This window comes from Chinchilla lanigera, unplaced genomic scaffold (assembly GCF_000276665.1).
Source record: "Chinchilla lanigera isolate Chin_1 unplaced genomic scaffold, ChiLan1.0 scaffold00071, whole genome shotgun sequence".
NCBI classification, from domain to species: domain Eukaryota; kingdom Metazoa; phylum Chordata; class Mammalia; order Rodentia; family Chinchillidae; genus Chinchilla; species Chinchilla lanigera.
This window is the reverse complement of record NW_004955472.1, coordinates 1842208-1861718: the sequence shown is the minus strand read 5'-3', so window position 1 is coordinate 1861718 and position 19511 is coordinate 1842208. Positions and strand designations below refer to the sequence as shown.

General features: G+C 49.6%; 2 protein-coding genes across 16 annotated transcripts in view; one reads left to right on the top strand and one right to left on the bottom strand.

Moving 5' to 3' along the window:
* Ubap1 (ubiquitin associated protein 1) overlaps positions 1-1243 on the top strand; it is a 43003-nt gene extending 41760 nt beyond the window's left edge. For all 5 annotated transcript variants that reach the window (XM_005401084.2, XM_013522988.1, XM_005401083.2 and 2 more), the window contains one exon: positions 143-1243. In XM_005401084.2, the coding sequence (XP_005401141.1) occupies positions 143-283 (141 nt within the window). In that variant the 3' untranslated portion in view covers positions 284-1243. The remainder of the gene's footprint in view (positions 1-142) is intronic.
* Positions 1-19511, bottom strand: part of Kif24 (kinesin family member 24) — a 93676-nt gene that overhangs the window by 6807 nt on the left and 67358 nt on the right. For 4 of the 11 annotated variants that reach the window (XM_005401086.2, XM_005401087.2, XM_005401089.2 and 1 more), the window contains 8 exons: positions 13247-13368; positions 12324-12429; positions 10004-10075; positions 7503-7612; positions 4371-6563; positions 3598-3691; positions 2996-3122; positions 1103-2328 (listed from right to left, as the gene is read on the bottom strand). In XM_005401086.2, coding sequence (XP_005401143.1) covers positions 3012-3122; positions 3598-3691; positions 4371-6563; positions 7503-7612; positions 10004-10075; positions 12324-12429; positions 13247-13368 — 2808 coding nt within the window. In that variant the 3' untranslated portion in view covers positions 1103-2328; positions 2996-3011. Of the gene's footprint in view, positions 1-1102; positions 2329-2576; positions 3123-3597; positions 3692-4370; positions 6564-7502; positions 7613-10003; positions 10076-12323; positions 12430-13246; positions 13369-19511 lie in introns of those variants that run through there. The other 7 variants (XR_001237085.1, XR_001237084.1, XR_001237083.1 and 4 more) reach the window with 7 other exon arrangements.

Here is a 19511-nt window from a genome sequence, read left to right as displayed (position 1 = left end):
GTGGGAGGATAGCTGCGGCTAGCGGGCCCCCGACAGGTCAGCAAGAATGGGTTGCGGGCCGGCACAGCTACTGAAGGAGCTGTGCGCGTTCAGCTGTGTTGTGTAGCTAGACCCTTCATTTGTATTTTCATGTGTCCTTTAGATGATGGAGTTTCTTCAGTTAATGAGCAAATTTAAGGAAATGGGCTTTGAACTGAAAGACATTAAGGAAGCCTTGCTATTACACAACAATGACCAGGACAATGCTTTGGAAGACCTCATGGCCCGGGCTGGAGCCAGCTGAGACCAGGCCCTGCCTCGGCCGTGCCACGGAACCACCCCGCCCAGGAGGCCCCGGAGAGCGCACCTGTGGGGGGGGGAAGGGGCACGCTTCTGGGTTTTCTTTTGGGGGTCAGGTCAGGTGTGGAGACTGTGCTTGCCAGTCTCTGTGAGCCTCGGTCGTGAGCTGGAGAGAAAGTGGGGAAGATTGGGGCGTGTGCGTGCCCTGGACCTGCCCTGGCTCCTTCCATATTAAATTTATTTGTATTTTGAGAAGTGTCCTTCCCACCTTGGCCCTCTGCATAGCCAGCCTCGGTCTTTCTGGGGTCTCTGCGTCCTCAGCAGAGACCCCAGAACCTGGCTCGGCTGCCAAGAGGGGCGGGGAGAAAGGGGGGGCCAAATAGTGCTGCTTGGGGCTAGAAGCTGCCCCTCCCGCCTGCACTGGTGGACTTAAATCCAAGTGCAAGTGAGAGGTTCTTCCAGGGTTTTCGTTCATCCCGCCTTTGAACAGTCTTAGTGTTACACTGGTCCGGCAACGCCGGTGAGGCCGAGAACGCACTTTCCCCGCGGGGCTGGGTCTGCCGCCTCTGCCAGGCGGTCCCATGCTCTCTTGTCCAGCCTGTTTCCTTCGGCGTGGCTGTGACCGCGGTCGTCCGCTGCCAGGGCTTCAGAGCCGTGCTTTGCGAAACCATTGCCAGTTAGGGTAATCACGGGCCCCTTCCCCGCACAAGTGACTGGGTGAGAAAGCGGACCACGGCTCAGCCAGCCAGCACTAACCCCCACGGCTCTGAGTCTCCTCCAGCCCTGCTTTAGGACGACACAACACGAGTAACGCGCCTAGGCATAGAAACCAGTTTCTTTGTTTTATATTATGTTGTATATCATTAAAGATCTAAATACATAGGATATACAGTCTTCATGAATCTAAAATAATTTGCTAACTATTTTGATTCTTCAGAGAGAACTAATAAAAATCTAAAAGTTACATCCTGCTGTGGTATCTTCTTTATTGTCAAGAGGTGTTTATTTTACTGAGGTCAGTGAATGGGAATGTGGTTTCCCGGAGTTAGAGCAGGGCCTATCCATTTTCTGTCATTTCAGTATGTATTTCCAATTCTGGGCCTGTGGGACCCAAGAGCTAGCTGGCCCTCTAGTCTGCTCAGGCTCTTTGGTTTGCAGAGGCAGGCCCAAACCAGGATCTGTTTAAACGCCACCTAGTTCTGATGTCTGCAGGCCAACCGTGGCGGTAGGATGGGCTGGGTCCTCAGCAGAGTCAAGCAGGGAGTGAGAAAAGTCTTCTTTCCCGTGAGCAGCAGCAGGCTTATATTTTCCCTGTGCCGTGGGCAGGACTGGGTTTAAGGTACTTCCCCAGCTTGCAGTGGTGCTGCTGAACTGGACAGAATGCATTCCTGAGATTCCCGCCCTAACACTACCTCGTTAGCCCTGGGGCTTTTTGCCTGGGCGGGGGTCTCCTGTTAGTGACCACGCGCAGAGGGGTGCAGGGCCTGAAGATGGAAGCACGGTGCCCTCTGCTGGTCAGGGTGAGCACCATCGAGACGGTGGCTGCTTCAGTCTGGAGAACCATTTATCCCTTCTCCATTAAACTCCTTAAAACCGGTAAGTTGTTGGCCTGAAAGAAACAAATCTTCACACGATAATGGGCCTCAAGGCCTGATACAGGAAGCTCAGGGCGATGCAGGCAGCCTCTGAAAGTGATGGGCACTTGTTAGCCACCTGTTTCCTTACGCTTTCTGCTAAAAACATCTAGTTGAAGGCATCTGTGTGGTTCGGGCACTCAGGCTGAGACACGGAACACAGGCCCTTGAGAGTGGGACGGTGGCCAGCGAGGGTGTTCTGGGAGACGATGAGCCCAGGACGTCGACTTGCCTGACATCCCGTGGCGTTAGTTACTCCATAAGGGCTGTGGGAAGTGTGGAGCCCGAAAGCAGCCCGGCAGTCTGCCACTTCAGCAGGAGACGGCACAAGAAAAATGCGTGACGTGAGCGCCCTCTTCTGTCTCAAAGCTGCACTGCAGCAAGGGAGGGCAGCATAAAGCCTGCCCCACACCTGCTGTTAAGGACACATAAGTCGGTTAAATTTTCAGAAATGAGATTCTAAGGGCTGATAGGGCACTGCTCAATCTACTGCTGCCCTGCTAGCACCAGTGTTTTATTTTGGGGCCAGTGTGTCCTGAATTATCCCAGTACAGATAATTTAGCCCCTGAATTGAGCCTATTGTCTTCCTCAGCTTGTGACTAAATTTTTTTGTTTTTTGAGACAGGGTTTCACCATGTAGTTCAGGAACACCTTGAACTCACCATGTAGCCCACGCTGGCCTCAAACTTGTGGCGATCCTCCTGCCTCAGCCTCCCGAGTGCTGGGATCACAGGCGTGCGCCACCACACCCGGCTCTGACTTCTGACCTGTAGGTTACCATCTTGTTCTCTAATTCTCAAAATAAGGATGTGTATGAGTTCTTAGCCCCAGATGTGTTCCCACGTGGGATCAGTAAAGCAGATGCTCTCTGACCCCCAAACAGAAGGACGGGCAGTACGGTCCTCAGCTTGGCCCATCCTTTCTTACAGAAGCTCCCAAGCTTTGCACTGAGGGGGGATGGAGGGCCCTAGGGAGCGGGTTCTGGTGTGTGCGGGGAAGACCTGGCACAAGGCTCGCTAAGCCCGAGAGCCCTGCGCAGGCCCCTCCTGTACCGCCCCCACCGTCTGCGGGAAGACCTTACTCTGACAGCGCTCCTCTCAGGGCCTCTGGTAGGTGAGGTACAGCTGCAGCTGGCTCCTCAGACTCTGGATGCACTTGGATTTCAGAGCCATGATTTCATCCAGCTGGGTGACGAACTCTTCAAACTCCTGAGAGGGAACGCAGGCCAGGTGGGACTCTCCCTGGCCCTCTGCCAGATCGGCTTTGCCAGTCCCTCCACTTTAAAGTTTCAGAACCCAGGACCCGCCGCCCGCCGGGAAACCCAGCTGCTTGGGTACTGGGTAGGGCCCACCTCGCTGCCTTTAGGACACTTTACAGGTAGAGAATATTTAGGTGGAAAAGCCTCTGGTCTCATCCCCTGGCAAGCAAGCTGGTTGTCACAGTCACAGGGAGGGGCCCCAGCAAGTCACGGGAAGACAGGGCGGTAAGTCCAGGCTGGAACTTCGCAGCCTGGGGCTGGCAGTGGAGCACCATCTCCCAGCGGTACCCGGACCCTCTCGCGCGGTCACACGGCCTTAGTGTGCGCCACGGCAGAAGCTCACCGACACTACGTCGCACACGGATGGCCAGCAAACCACCCACAGGCTAATTCCCAGCAGCCCGAGTCCGGTCAAGGCTACTTACGTTAGAAACCAGCTGGCTCACCAGAGTCTCTTCCTTGAAGCCCAGCTCAGCCATCTCATCCAGCTGCTCCCGGTGTGCGTGGATGACCGCCTGCCTGCGAACACCGGAGAGGAGACCGTGACGCTCCTCCGGCACAGCCTCCCGAAGCCGAGACCTGGTTCCAGCCTGGGAGCTGCCTCTGCCCGAAGTGGCCAAGGGTTTGCCCAGGGTTGGCTCACCACCCCGTTCTTTGCTTGGGACTAGTCAAGCGACACAGGAGGAGGCAGGGCCTTCCCAGCTGTCCCTGCTGCAGCTATGGTGAGGGACAGGGCTGAACGTTCCTCCGCCACGGGAACTGCCGTTCCCCACAGCTGACCCTGAGGAAAGGTGTCAAGGCTGTGACTGCTGCAGACACGAGGCCTGCCTCATTTCTACTTCCTGTGCAGGTTCCAGGACCACAGCAGGGGACGAGCTAGAAGCCGAAGGACCTGCCTTGTCACACTGCGGTGATGGACACACACAGTGGAGCGGGGAGCCCATCCACCCGGGGAGGCAAGCTGCTCACCCGGCACTGCTGCCCGGCCTTCTTTATGACAAAATACCCAGCTGGGGGAGTGGGGATGCTAAAGGGGCCACCGTTTTCACTTTGTATGAGGCGAGGTTTGGCAAACTGCCCAGGTTGGGCTTGAACTTGGAGACCGTCTGGCGCCAGCCTCCAAGAGTGATGGGATGGCAGGTGTGCACCGCCATGGCCGGCCGTGCAGCGCGCGTCTTAGGGAGGAAGTCCCACTTACTGTGCTTGCTGCAGGGCGGGCTGACACAGTGTCCCCGCAGTCCTGGGGGAGTAGCCGGGAACCAGGGCAGAGTCTGGCGATACTAAGCACCTGGAGCGTGGCCTGCGCTTGAGCCACATGACGTCTTCACCGTCGCAAGACAACCTCATGGGGTCTGTGGGTAAACCGAGCTCCCGCCAACAGAGCCCCCCAGGATATGTCCTGTCCTGGCCCCAGGGCTCGTCAGCCGCGTCACAACTTCCTGCTGGCAGGGCAACTGCAGATCCAGAGTGGCATGGCCCAGTTCGTGGGGCGGAGGAGGGCTCCCCAGGGGCGCCCCAGCAGCCATCCAGCCCCGGCTCGTCAGCATCGGCATCACACTGCTCCGCGCCCACAAGCTCCGGGGAGAGGAGCACAGGCTCCCTGCTCGGGCAGGCCCGTCTCTGCTCGGCCTCCCTACCGGGCAGCTTGTCAGGTGGATGACAACGGATGGGGGACGGGGACAAAGCGGGAAGAGCGCCGCCTGGCCTGTCGTCAGGGGGAGACGAAGAGAGCCACAGGGGCCCGGCCCGCGAGGCTGCCTCGTGGCGGCCAGGTGACGCCGTGTGGCCCGCAGCCGGCGCCCCCGTGCCCTCCACCCCTGGGCTGCGCACGGCCCCGTCCCGGGTGGGCTGCTCCAGAGACCGGCTGTCCCCGTCCGGAGTCGCGAGCAGGGATACGGTGAGGGGAGCCATGTGTCCGGAAGCACACTCGGAGCAGGTGCTGGACTGCCCGCTGGAGCCTTCTCCTTGGACAGGGTTATTCTCTGCTGCGGTTCTGGTCACCTGGCTTGGGCTCTTTTCGCCGACTTCTCTCAGTTGTGCGGTACCTGTGTCTCCCTGGTCTGCGGACCCAGGAACTACAATGTGGGATAAAGAGGAACCATCTTCCAGGGATGGCAAGCTGCCCTCAGGCTCCCCAGGAACCTCACTTCCGGAGGCGTCCTGTCTGAGGTCCGCAGCTGGACCACTTCTTTTCTGGGCGTACACAAGATCGGGCCGTGCGCAGGAAGGCGGCTCTGAGGCGGCGCCGTTCTCCTCCCGGCTCCAGTCCAGGCGCAGCTTACCCGGGCTGTGGCGATGACTGAACGCTGGTCTCCTACGGCCTGGGGCGTCCCCGGAGCACACCCAGCTTTCAGTTAGAGCTTTCTCGTCTCCACCTGTCCTGGAGTGGAAAAGCAGACCGTGCCGCCTTCCTGCCGCCGGCCCTGCCGGACTCTGCTCCCCGTCCTGATGTAGGAAGAACGAGCTCTCACCCTTCTCCAGGGCGCTCCTCTGCTTTGCTGCCCTTTGGCTGGAGGCATGTGAAAAGGAATCTTCACTGAAGTCACTGTCGTCCAGGTCCTCGGCTTGAGCTCCGTCCGGGCTGTCGGAGCAGGCCTGGGAGGGAGGCGCGTCGTCCTGGAGCTGACTCGCTGGGGCCCGGTACTGGCATAAGAACCTTTCCAGTGGCTGGTACTTTAACTTCTGCTGGAGGAGAGGAGGCTGCTGGAACTGTTGGTGATAGAAACGCAAATGCTCCTCCCTTTCCCTCTGCTGCGGAGGGATGCCTGTCCAAGCATCGGCGGCAGGCCTGGCAGGTGCGCCTGCCTCGCTGCCCCGGCTGCCCGCGGCTGAGCGGTGGCTGCTGCCAGAGGAGAGCTCAGCGCGCGACACAGGCTGCTTCTGTACCGGCTGCACCGTCTGCACCTTCCTGCCCTTGCTGGGCAGCTTACCACGGGCCGGGCCTTCTGCCGGGCCTAGGGCCCTGCGTGCCCACGCAAGCGCAGTCCTGTTGGCCACATGGCTTCTCTCGGAGCACAGCGGTGCCCATTCTTCTGCCCCTCTTTTGGTCAGAAGTCCAGAGTGCACGGTGTCTTTGACAGGGCTAGTCTGCACGGCCCACTCTTGAGGAGGACTCCTTCCGGAGCTGCCCTTCCTACCAGGGACTTGCGGCGTGGAAGCACAAGGAACGTTGGGTGGGTGGCTGGCCAGAGGGTGGGCCTTCCCCCGCGTGGAGCCCGGTGTCCCTGCGAATGCCCGCTGAAACCCCAGCTTGACTTTTTTTGGAGAACACTTGTCCCCGGGCAGGGCTACAGGACAGCTCTGGACCCTCTTTGGAGAGGTATTTCCAGACACCCGATTTCGGCTGGAAGCTGAAGTGCAGCACTTAATGCCTTTCTTTAGCTCTTTGACCCTGTAAATAACCACTGAATGTTAAATGTGTACTCTTGTATGTTCTGTAAGTCCTGTTCTATAGCTTTCAGGGAAACAGAAACCAGCAAAAACACTGTAAGGACTGGGAGTTTATGAGGGAGAAAACAAGAGGGACAGAGCATATTCTATTTCAGCATGAACTATCCCTCTGTACTTGAACTAAAAAAACCAGTAACTTCTCTGAGGAGGTAAGCAGACAGCCAACATTCACGATTAGAAGTTCTGGAAATGGCCACAGCTCTGTACGAGGGACAGACGGGAAATGAATCTCACAACGGCACCATGTTCGTGTGAGGTCATCCACGCTTCCTGAGGAAGGCCCGACTCGGGAGTTCATTTCTGCCCTCACCTGCAATTCCACAAAGGCCTCTTTCCTACAAACCACCCGTCAGGCTCCTCTGGGAAAATGAGCTCCCTGAAACCTGCCGGGTACTGCAGGAAGTGAAACCTCCAGAAGCAAGCAGGACTGTGCAAGTTCTACTAAGGGAGAAACGACCTGCTCATTCCTAGGACTGCTCCACTCAGCACAGCTGACACCGTGCCCCACGTAATGCTCGGAGGGGCCACGCCGTGCACTGCCGGGGTTCAGCAGCAGCCCTGGTCTCTACTCACTAGGTCCCAGCAGTGCCTCTCCCCATCCAGGCACTATCTCAGCAACTGTAAGAGACACACGTGGACACAACATGGGGATGAGAGGACGTCTGCAGATGCCGAAGTCACCCCAGAAGGAGGCCTGACCGGGCAGTCAAGAGGTCTCTTTCACTCTTGCAAAAACAAGACTGACAAAAAGCAAGACTCCTCAAAGCACCATCTGCTCCAAGAAGAGGGTTGTGGAGTTCAACACTGGATGCATGTGGGTGTGAGACATGGGTGCACACACACACACAGACACCCCTCTGCCATCTACGAGCCAACTTACCGGTCAGCGTAGCGCAAGGTATTCAAAGTGTGCTCCGTGGCCACGTGGCTCGGTGAGATGTTAGCGATCATGCAAGTTTTGGCATTGCCAATGAAAGAGTCCTTCAGAACCTGTCCAAACCGGAAGGCAGGTCAACAAATGAAGTCCACTCACAAAGGGCATACTGGTTGCTTTTTGTTTTTTGAGACAGGATCTTGCTACGTAGTTCAGGCTGGCCTTGAGCTCACTATGTAGCCCAGGCTGCCCTCCAACTTGTGGAGATCCTCCTGCCTCAGCCTTCTGAGTACTGTGATTATAGGTATGTGCCACTACGCCCAGCCTTGACTACCTATTATGAGTAGAACACTGGGCCATAATAGGGACAGCGCACTCTGTACATAAAAAGACAATTCAAAACACAAATGACCAATAAACAGAGAAAGGTACTCACCTCACTAATCAAAGAACTGCAAACAAACCATCACAAAAGTAGTATTTGTTTTTATCCATAAGATTAACAAGACTGAAGTCACTCTGTCCAAGTAAAGGCCCAGAGAAGTGAGCACTCTACTACACCGCTGTATCACACCCCGCGGCCTGGGCTGAGCCTTCAGAGGGCAGCCTGATTGTACCCAACAACAGGGACAGGGCACGGGCATTACCGGTTTGGCAGTCACCCTTCTAGGGCTTTCTCCTTTTTCTTTTTGTAAATTTTGTTACTGGGGATGGAACCCAGGGCTTTCACACTGGCCAAATCCCCAGCCCTGGTTTTTTGAGGCAGTCTCACTGTGTAGTTCAGGCTGGCCTTGACCTTGCAATGATCCTCCTGCCTCAGCTCTCAGGTACTGGGATTCTAGGTGTTCGCCACCACACCCGGCTTTGACTTTATCCCAAGGAGATAACTGCTCATTTGATTAAAAGGCAAAAGGATGTACCAGATGTTATTCATAACAATAAGTTTTAGAAGCAATCTAGGAGTCTATAAATCAAACAAACTAGTGATAAATTGAACACAATATAACCACTAAAATGAGTATGTACATCTGTAGGTGGGAACACATTTAAAACATATCTCTGAGTGCTAAGGCACGTGACTCCACGACTGTAAGTGGATCCATGTGCGGGTGTGGGCGGGGAAGTTCACTGAAATGCGGCAGGGTCCCCACTGGGGTGCGGTAGAATTTTAAGGTAACTTTAACCTTTTCTCTACACTTCTATGTATTGCTGGAATAACTGTTCTCTAATTAAATAGGGACACATTTTTCTGGGCATGACTTGTTTTGGAAATAATTAGGTCAGCGTCAGAATCAGAACTAACCAGCCACGTTTCTGGGTCCCTGGCTTGAGCAGATTTAACCCACAGACCACCAGTTCTGACAATTATGGAGCAGCGTTACCGTAGGTTCTACCCCAGTCCTCTGAGATCCCCTCTGGGCCTCCTTCTGCATCACTGTCCCACACTGTACACAGGACACGGTGCTGAAAGGAACCCACAGGACATAATTGTCTTCACAGATGTGTGCACCTACACAGACTTCAGCGGCCACTACAGACGGCTGATTTAATACCTACTGCTGTTTCCCAGACATTTTCAGGACAGACAGAAGGCAGGCGAGGTGTGGTGGTGCACACTTGTGATCCCAGCACTTGCGAGGCTGAGGTGAGAGGATCGCTGCAAGTTCGGGGCCAGTCTAGGGTACGTAGTGAGTTTAAGGTCAGCCTAAACTATATAGCGAGATCCTGTCTCAAAAGACCTAAAAATAGAAAAATAAAAAAATAAAAAGAAGCAGAAGAAATAAAATACCTATATTTCCACCACTCAAAATAATCAGTTAATACTTGCATAATTTTTCTGGGTTTATCCTTCCTTTTTTTTTTGAGACAGGGTCTCACTATGTAGTTCAGGCTACCCTTGAACAGCAGTCCTCCTGCCTCAGTTTCCCCAGTGCTGGGATTATAGGCATGTGCCACCATGCCTGGCTCCTAGCCCCTTTTTAAACACTTTTTTTTTTTTTGGTAAATGGAGAGGGGAAGAGCGGCTGGAGAGTAGGGAATGGGGATTTTTTTGGACACAGGTCTTGGTAAGTTGCCTAGGTGGGATCTGCACTTGTGATCCTCCTATTGTAACCTCCCTCGCTGAGGTTGTAGGCCTGCACCACTGGGCCTTGCTAATACAGTTTTGGGGCTTTTTTGTTTGTTTTTGTTTTTTGTTCTTTTTTTTTTTTGTTTGGGATGGGCTTGCTATGCTGTTCAGGCTGGTCTCAAATTTACAGGCTCAAGGGGTCCTCCTGTCTCAGCCTCCAGAGTAATGGGACTGTGGGGAGGTGCCAGCACACCTGGCAGTAAGGTTTCTTTACCTGGAAATAAACAGGAAGGTGGTGAGCAGAAGAGCAGAGCTGCCGCTACTGAATGAACAAAGGAATGGAAGAAGGAGAATGAATAAAACAGAGCAGCTCAAGGTTCACTCTTCTTTTTTAAGGAGAGGTTTAACTTAGCTCATAAAGGCTCACATTTGATGTTACCTGCGTTAGCTTGCTCTGCCGGAAGGGAGTGTGGGTGTGCTCCTGGTCCAGTGCTCGGATGCATTCCTTCAGCTGCACATGGGAGAATCAAATATCACACATAAAGCAAGTAACAGATAGATGCTACATCCACAGGAACTTGTTTCTCTTAAGTAAACCACACCCAGGAAACTCCCCGAAAGGAAGTCAAAATGCCCTAGATTTTCCTTTCACGAGTAAAACCAAGTAAACTAGGAAACGCCGTCCGGTGCTGCCGAGCTGCAGCCTCCCCCCGTCGAGGCTGTGACACTTGGGTCGCCCTGAACCGCAGAGCCCGAGCACCTGCTTCCTACGCCGGCCTGCTTCCTCCCTTTCTTTTCTTACCAGCATTCCAACTGTGGACACGCTCAAGTAGAGTATCTCAGCTTCTTCCCCTGCTCCTGGCCCTCCCGCACGACATCCACCGGTGCACACGCCAGTGCAGACTCAGGTGTAAACTGCCTCAGCGGGGCAGGAGGAATTCCAGAGTCAGAGACGGCACCGAGAAATCAGCTAAGTTTACGCCTCATTCTCCGAGGTGGGAAGTGTGGCCTAACAGCTAGGGCGTGGCTGCTCAGTGAATGGGCTGGGGCTGGGGCCGGGGGGACCTGGACGCACGGCCTTTAGAGGCCACTGCCCATCAGAAACGCAGGGTGACGGGAGAGACCTGCTATTTCTGAGTCGGGCACCTAGGCTAAAGGCAGTGAATGAACAGCAAGGGAGGGAAGAAAAGGATGCAATGCCTCCGCAGTATCAGTGCGCCGTCCCCAGAACAAGAGGTCAGCCCTGAGGGTGGCGGTGGCTGCGCTGAGCGCAGTCAAAGAGGCCCCTTGCTGCCCCACTTTTATCCAGGAAGGTACAGGGTACAGAATGGCGTAAGGCAGCATTTTCCTTTATTAAAAATCAACCCAACGGCACTAGAAAGACTCTCCCAAAGGGACGAAGAGGTACCCAGCCCCTGCCCCGAGTTACACTTGTCCCTTACACACGCTAATCTAGGTGTAGCTGAATACTGTGAGGGGTCTTGGGTCCTTTTCAGCCCTGCTGAAATCAGAATTACAATGGAAATGGTCAACAAGTGTTACTAAACCCTAAGAAGGAGCGAGGGGAAATATCCAGGAGAGAAACAAAGGGCTCCCTGGTACACCTCCCAAAACACAAGACTTCGGTTGTGTCCTAGAAGGTCTATTTCCAGGCCCCTCTCCATGCTACAGATAAAGCGAAGTCCCCGGAGCTGCAGGACTTCTAAGTAGATCCTTATAGGTTCCTCTCCACCCACCCCTCATTCCAGGACTGAACTAGCGGCCTTCATGCTGAGTTACACCCTCAGGCTTGCTTGCTTTTTTTCTGAGATACGGTCTTACTAAGTCACCAAGCTGCCCCATTTGGGCTTGAGCTTGTAATTTCCTGTCTGAGCTTCTCGCAGTGGCGGTGGGTTGCAGGTGTGTGCGCACGCCCAGCTGCCCCCACGTTTCACAGCTGATTTACGGGCCAGATTCTAAGATATCAGAATCAAAGAATTTTGCTTAGATGGCATAGACCCTGGCCAGTGTATTCAACTCCCCTTACCTGAGAATCCTAATCTAAAAGGTTGGGGAAAGAGAATTTATTGTTAGCTTACAGTAAATGCTAACAACATAGTGATTTCAGGGCTCCTTGGACAAATGGCTGATGGCAAGTGGAATGAATGATAATTATATATTTTATCTAGCTCACTGTACCCAAATTATTACTTTGGCATGTAATGAATATGAACAAATACCAATGAGCTATTCTGCATGGTTCTTTTGGGTAATAAAGTCTTTAAAATCCAGGGCATGTTTTATCCTTACAGCATGTCTCGGTTCAGACTAGCTACGCTGCACAGCAGTATTTTTTACAGGAAACATACAGGACAAAAAACATGTTATACATGAACATGCGGGAGGCAGGCAGCAAGTCACATCTGGAAATGTGGCAAAGCTTACAGGGCAAATAATCCAATTTTTTTTAAAAAAATACAATGATAATAGGGGAAAAAAAATGGAGGAAGTGATATGGAATATTATTTGTACCTTGATTTGAACAATTCAACTATAAAAAGACAGTTAAGTGAACTCAGGAGAAATTATAATATCAGATAAAAGATATGTATGCTAATGGTATTAGCGATATGTTAAAAAAAAGTATCTTTACCTTTGAGATATATAATGGTATGTCGGCAAGCCTGCTGCTCTACAGATTCCACCCCACCCTGCCTACTCTGGATGCATGTCAGGGGCAAAATCTCTCAAGAAAGGTTTTTAGATTTTGAGCAACTTACAGCCAGAAGACTCTGGTTTATTTCTGCACCTTCCATCTTCGTCTGTCTATCTGAATCCCGGGCATCTGCTGCTCTTTCACTGCCAGCCAAGTCAATGAAAGAGATCCTAGAGAAAAGACAGCCGAATTACTTCCTCAAGGCTTTATTTTTACACCAGTAGACATTTTGTGACCTCAGGAAGAAATTCACACTAGACCATCCTTGGGAAAGAAAAGACATTCATGTCGATTTTCCAAAAACATCCTAAATTTCTGATCTGCCTGGTGGCCGGCCACTGTTCACTCACACGCTGCCGTCAGCTCTAACCCTCTGTAAGAACGTATGACTGGGATTAATAAAGCGCTCTCCCCGCGCTCAGTGACCACACGCAGGTCACCTGGGTGACCTCTTAGATGATTCAACAGAAACTTCTGTAGGGCTTTCCAGGAAGAAAGAAGGGAAGAGAGAAAGAAGGGAAGAGAGAAAGAGAGAGAGAGAGGGAAAATAAAGCAGACTCATCAGTCAGAGCCGAGACGGGCTCATCCATCAGCGTGGCGGAGAGTTGCTAAGACAGCACCGGAGAAGCAATGAACATATCCAATCGCCTGTGTTTCTTTCAAGAATGGATTAATCCTCCAACTCCTTTATGGCCTGTACCCTCTCTGAGATGCATTCCCTGCTGTTTCTCTGCTGATACTGTGTTTCGTGTTAGAAGCAATCAATGTCCCTTTTAATAACTTAGGGCTGACCAACAATAGGTCATTACTTCACGGTTAATCAACTGATGGCACTTTATTACAATGATTTATTTCACGGCTAACAACTCTGCTCTGCGTCCGCACAATGCAGACCCCGTGATGGCAAGGTCCTGTTGTTGATCACAAGTATTTCAAAGTCACACTGAGGAAAGCGGACAATGCAGCCCCCGCACACTTCCAGCTCACCTGCCGAAGGTCCTCCTGGCTGGGTCTTTGATCTGAATCTGAATGATGGCGTGGGAGCGGGAGGAATCCGCGTTAACCCCGGTGGCCCCGGTGCTGCGCTCCTTGCTGCCCTTCAGGATCACCTGAAAATAAAGCCCACAGGATGACCTCCCTGAGGGATGAACAAGGCCCGTGGCTCCAAAGAGTTGGCTAAGTAAGCAGTAGAGACCAGATTTATAATTTTGTCAGCACGCTGCCATTTTTCTGTCCAGGTGGAAAACTGCCCAAATACTAAATCACAGAGTAAGTGCCCAACAGCAGTGAAAATATGGAATACTAATCTTTAGGTCCCCCCCCCCCCCCCCGGTACTGGGACTCAAACTCACGACCTTGCGCTTGCCAGGCAGGCAGTGTGCCGCTGAGCTAAATCCCCAGCCCCTGGAATACTAATCTTGTGGGAGAACATTCAATAGCTCAAGGGCTAATTTACTTCTCGATCTCATATACTCTTTTTAGTATGTTTGATGGATTTAGCCTAACTAAAATCCCCAGGATATAACTTGGCTCCAAAGCAAGATTTTGTAATACTCATCGATCTTAGAACTGTATGTGAAGTAGAGGACAGAAACATTCACCACAGAATGACTGATCACATCCACCTGTTCTACCAGGAAACGGGCCTGGAGGAGGCCTGGGCTGCTGTGCAGGAATAGGGAAGTGCTGAGTTCTCCCATTATCCCAAAGCTCACGAATCCCCTTAAGGCAGCTCCTCCCCTACCCCCAAGTGGGGTTAAAGAGTAACTGGGACCCTCTAACCCCAACAGAACAGAAGAGGGATGGTAAAGCCTCAGGACTGGCCTTTAGCCACTGAAAACACTACCAAGAAATGAACATGCTGTCCTGATTTGGGACAGGCAGAGGAGTGTTGACTACCAAAAAAGCAAAAAACTAGCCAGATGTGGTGGAACACGCTGTAACCCCAGCACTCAGGAGGCTTGCTGTGAGTTCAAGGCCAGCCTGGGCTACATAGCTCGACCCTGTCTCAACAACCCCCCAAAACAAACCAAAACTAAAAATCTTTAAGAACGTTATTTGATAGGAGTCTCACAACAGCCTAATGTAGGGATGGCTATTATTTCGGGTTCCTCTGAAGAACAAACTTAAAGGTTGGTTTCCTCACAGTCAAATAGCTGTTGTATGATAGAGCCAAACCCCAGGTCCATTACGTTTGACTCCAAAGCCCACGTGCTTTCTACGACACTGTGGGGCATTTGTGGTAAATTCGTTTATTGTGCAGTGAATGAAGGGCAAGAAGTCCTATCTTATTTTTTTCTCAAATTCTTCAGAATTTAAATTATATTGAACACAGCCACAGCGTCCAAATTAAAGCGTCCAGAAGTTGAAAAAGCCAAGCTTTGACAATAGACCTCAAAATAACAAGTAGGGTCAGGTGCCTTTAAAAAAATTTAACTAAAAAAATAAAAATTTAACTAATTAGGAGCTCTTTGAAGGAGAGCAGGTAACAGAGCCTCTCTGGGACCTTGAATTGAGATACCTGGAAAATAAAAACTTGTGGGGAAAACAGCAGCAGATCTGTGGGAGCTGGCAGGGAAAGGACACAGAAACGAGAGACTGGGGACAGCACAGGCAGCGAGGCAGTCTGGACAGTCAGGACAGTCTGGACAGTCCCAAGCCTGGCGCCCGGGGAGGGGCCTGCGAGACCTCCCACACAATGCGCAGAGGCGGAGGCACCCTTCTCCTGCTCCCCATCCCAACACACCTCTGAGTGAGCACTGCTTTTTTCTGTCCTCTACTTTGTTTATATATATACATTACAATAATATATACAAACCAACCAACCAATCAAACTTATTTATTTAACAACCTAATTTAAACACAGACAAAGAAAGCCTGATATGAACCTGTAGCCCCAGCTCTAAAGGACTGCTTGAACCCTGGAGTTCAGAACAAACTTGGGTAACACAGTGAGATTCCTGTCTCAAAAAGGAAAACATAATGGGCAAAGGATTTGAACATTCATTTCTTTTTTTGTTTGTTTTTCTTCTGGTACCAGGAATCGAACTCACGACCTTGTGCTTGCCAGGCAGGTGTTTTGCTGCTGAGCTAAATCCCCAGCCCCGAACATTCATTTATTAAAAAAAAGTTATAATAACAGCCAATAAGCACATGAAAAATACTCAATATTTCTAGCTACTAAAAAATGAAATCATCATACTCTGGTTTCTCTTCAGATCATACAACGCCTTTTTTAAAAAAAATGAAATAAAAATAAACACAAGGAGAAATCGGTTCACACTCAGTAGGATGGCATATATCCATCAGTATAAGGTGAGGCAAAATTGGACCGCCTGCACATTGCTGATAAGAAACGTAGAGTGGTACCAGTACTATGAGAATCACAATGCAAGTTCCTAAAAAATTAAAAACAGAATCACCAACATGATCTAGTGATTCTCTCTCTCAGTATACACCCAAAAGACAAACACTCATCTGTATACCTGTTATAGCAGCTAAAAGGAGAAGCAACTCAAATGTCTACTGATGGATGAATGGATAAAAAACAGGTGGTATATGAATATGATGGAATATTATTTAGCCTTTAAAAAGAAGGAAATTTTGACACATGCTACAACAGAGATAAAGGTTTAAGACATTAGGCTGAGTGAAACAAGCCAGCCACACGAAGACAAATGCTATGATTTTACTTAAATAGGTTCTGGGAGAAGTAAGATTCACAGACAGAAGTAAAACGGTGGTCACCAGGGTTTGGAGAGGAGTGGAATTATTATTTAATGACTATAGAGTTATAGTTCAGAAAGATGGGAAAAATTCTGGAGATGGATAGTGCTCATGATTGTACAACAGTGTGAATGTACTTAATACTACAGACCTGTACACTTAAAAATGGTTAAAGAGCCAGGTGTGGTGGCACACGTCTATAATCCCGGTACTTGAGAAGCTAAGGCAGGAGGATCGTTGTGAATTCCAGGCTAGCCTGAACTACATAGTGAGACCCTGTCTCCAACAAAACAAACAAACAAACAAAACAACCAGGGGGGGTGGTACACACCTGTAATCCCAGCACTTGGGAGGCTGAGGCAGGAGGATGATTATGAGTTCGAGACCAGCCTGGGCTACAAAGTGAGCTTAAGGCCAGCCTGAACTGCATAGTAAGACCCTGTCTCAAAAAGCCAAAAAAAAAAAAAAGTTAAAACAAACAAACAACTAAACAAACAAAAAGTTAAAGAGCTAAACTTTATGTGCATTTTAACTAGATAAAAGTTTTAATTAAAAATATATATAGCTAGATTTGGAAACAGAATATATGCCAGTCAACAGATGAGTGGATAAAAAAATGTATTTATACACAGCAGAGTACTACTCTGCGATAAAGAAAGATAAATGAAGTATTCATAGGCAAATGGATGGAACTTGAGAACATAACGTTAAGTGAAGTAAGTTAGACACACAAGCTTAAATATTATATGGTTTCTCTTATACGAGAAACTCAAAAACCAGATATATCACAATAGATGATAGGAAAGTAGGGAGAAGTTCAAATAGCTCCCCAAATATCCAGTATGTTGTTTCAAAAGTGTTTTAAGATAAATGCTAATTTGTTTCTTTTATACTAGCAGTTATTTTTTGTTCACTGAAAAGAAAGTATTGTCCTTTGTTTCCCTGTAAGAGAGTCTTTTTTATGACTTGTAGACTGAGTAACATTTTGGCCATTCTTTTTTTTTTTTTGGTACTGGGAATCAAACTCAGGACCTTGTGCTTGCCAGGCAGGCGCTGTGCTGCTGAGCTATATCCCTGACATCCCTTGGCCATTCTTTTAAGATCATAATATACATTATACTAACCATTATTATTCTCTAATTATTTTGTTATGAAATTTTGTTTTGTTTTCATAGAATAAAGCAGTATTTTGATATTTTTATTAATATCTACCTGCATTACATTAAAATTTTAAAAGATTTAAAACATATACAGACAGTAAAAAATAAAAATAAAAATTTTTACTAATTAAAAATTAAGTTTTCCCATGGTCTAAGCAACAGTTATGTTTCTAAATATTGTATATGAAATTTTAAATCAAATTTCAGCTGGATGTGGTGGTTCATGCCTATAATCCCAGCTCTCGGGAGGCTGAGGCAGGAGTATTACTGCAAGTTCAAGGCCAGCCTGGGCTACATAGTGAGTGCAAAGCCAGCCTGAAGTACACGGCAAGACCCTGTCTCAAAAACAAACAAACCAAAAACATACAAAAAACAAAATTTCAGAACCACATTTAAATGCACTCATTTTGTAAATCGCTTGCTAAAAATTTAAAGAGATGACATGATGATTCTTTTGTAAAAAGAAGAACCTACTAGAGTTGGGATGTACCTTGGCCGCAGAGCACTTGCCTAGTATGAACAAGATCTGGTTTCAATCCCTAACACTACAGAAAATACAGCGAGAGAGCTAGAGTGAGAACGGAGAGAGAAAGGGGCAAGGGCTGGGAAGAGAGCCAGTTGCTAATTTATAAAGCTTGATTACCACCTGCATGGGTTGCGTGACAGTAAGAAATCTGGAGAGTTAGAGTGTAATTCTTTATGTTGGATGTGGCAAGTGTTGGGAAAGCAAACAAGCAAACAAATGAAAACCCGGCCGAAGCCTGGCTGCTCGGCCTCTCCCTGCCCGTTTCCATGCTTAAGGAGGCTGGGCTGCAATAACAAAAGATCATTTTAGAATTGCATTATTCCTTTTTCACACATTTCTTCTTTTCTCCTTACTGGCAAAGTAAGACCTACCAGAGTTAATGCACTCTTGGTACAATTCCTTCCAGAGTTCTAGGTACTTCACAAACCCAGTGAAGACAGGAAAGGTCATAACTCCGACCTCTGCATCTGTATGGGACATGCTTGACAAGGAAGGTAACACACAGAAGCTAAGCGACTTATCCAGGGTCACATTGCAAGAAAAAGGCCAGGCAGGAAGAGAAAGAAGCCAGATATCCTCTTCCACATGTGAAGAATTATTTGACTTCTGCCGAGTCCTTGTGTGAGCTCAGAGAGGTCTCAAGACCACGCCTGGCAAGGTCTCCCTACGTGGCACAGGCTGGTCTTTAACTCACTATCCCACGGTGGCCTTGAACTCGAGCTCTCCCTACCTCAGCTTCTCAAGTGGAGTGCTGGCGCACCAGCATGACTGGCTTATTGCAGAGAGCTGAACTTGTCTTTCCACTGCATCTCATCCACCATTATGTACCGATGAGTCTCAGAACCCTAACATGCGGAGGTGATCTTTCCTGGCTGAATGACTTTTAGTGAAGGTGGAGGGTTTCTGCTTTCTCAGCTTCAGTAACTGCCTGCTATCACCATGCCTTCACAGACTGGAATAAAGCAGCTAAGCTCTGAGGAGTAACAGTGAAGTGGTTTGTGAGTATCAAAGATTATCAAATTTTTCTAAATGACATACAACGAAAATGTAGCAGCTAAGTGAAATCAGATGAGCTCACATGCCAGCCCTACAGTGTGTGTGTGTGTGTGTGTGTGTGTGAGAGAGAGAGAGAGAGAGAGAGAGAGAGAGAGAGAGAGAGAGAGAGAGAGAGAAAGGGAGAGGGAGAGAGAGAGACAGAGAGAGAGGCTGAGAGAGAGAGGAAGAGAGAAAGGGAGAGAGAGAGAGAGAGAAAGAGAGAGAGGGAAGGAAGGAGAGAGAAAGAGAGAGAGAAGGAGAGGGAGAGAGAGAGAGAGTGTGAGAGAGTGTGTGTGTGTTTATGAGACTGAACCCAGGATCTTCACACTTAGCTATACCCCTAGCCCTTTGAAAAATTTTTTAAATTTTGAGACAGAGCCTCACTGAGTCACTAAATTGCTCATTTGGACCTAAAATATGGGATCCTACTGCCTCAGCCTCCCAGAGTGCTGAGACTATAGACCTATGCCTATGCCACCATGCCTAGCCTAAAGCCTCAATTTCTTATCTATAAAGTGGGACTCTCAAAGGTTAGTTATAAGGACTAAGAAAGATAATACATATAGCTGGGCATGGTGGTGTATGCCTGTAATCCCAGCACTCAGGAGGCTGAGGCAAGAGAATTGCTGTGAGTTCCAGGCCAGCTTGGGCTACATAAAAGAGTTAAGGTCAGCCTGAACTACATAGTGAGGCCCTGTCTCAAAAACAAAAACAGGGGCTGGGGACTTAGCTCAGCGGCAAAAGCACCTGCCTGGCAAGTGCAAGGTCGTGAGTTCGGTTCCCGGTACCGGAGAAAAACCAAAAA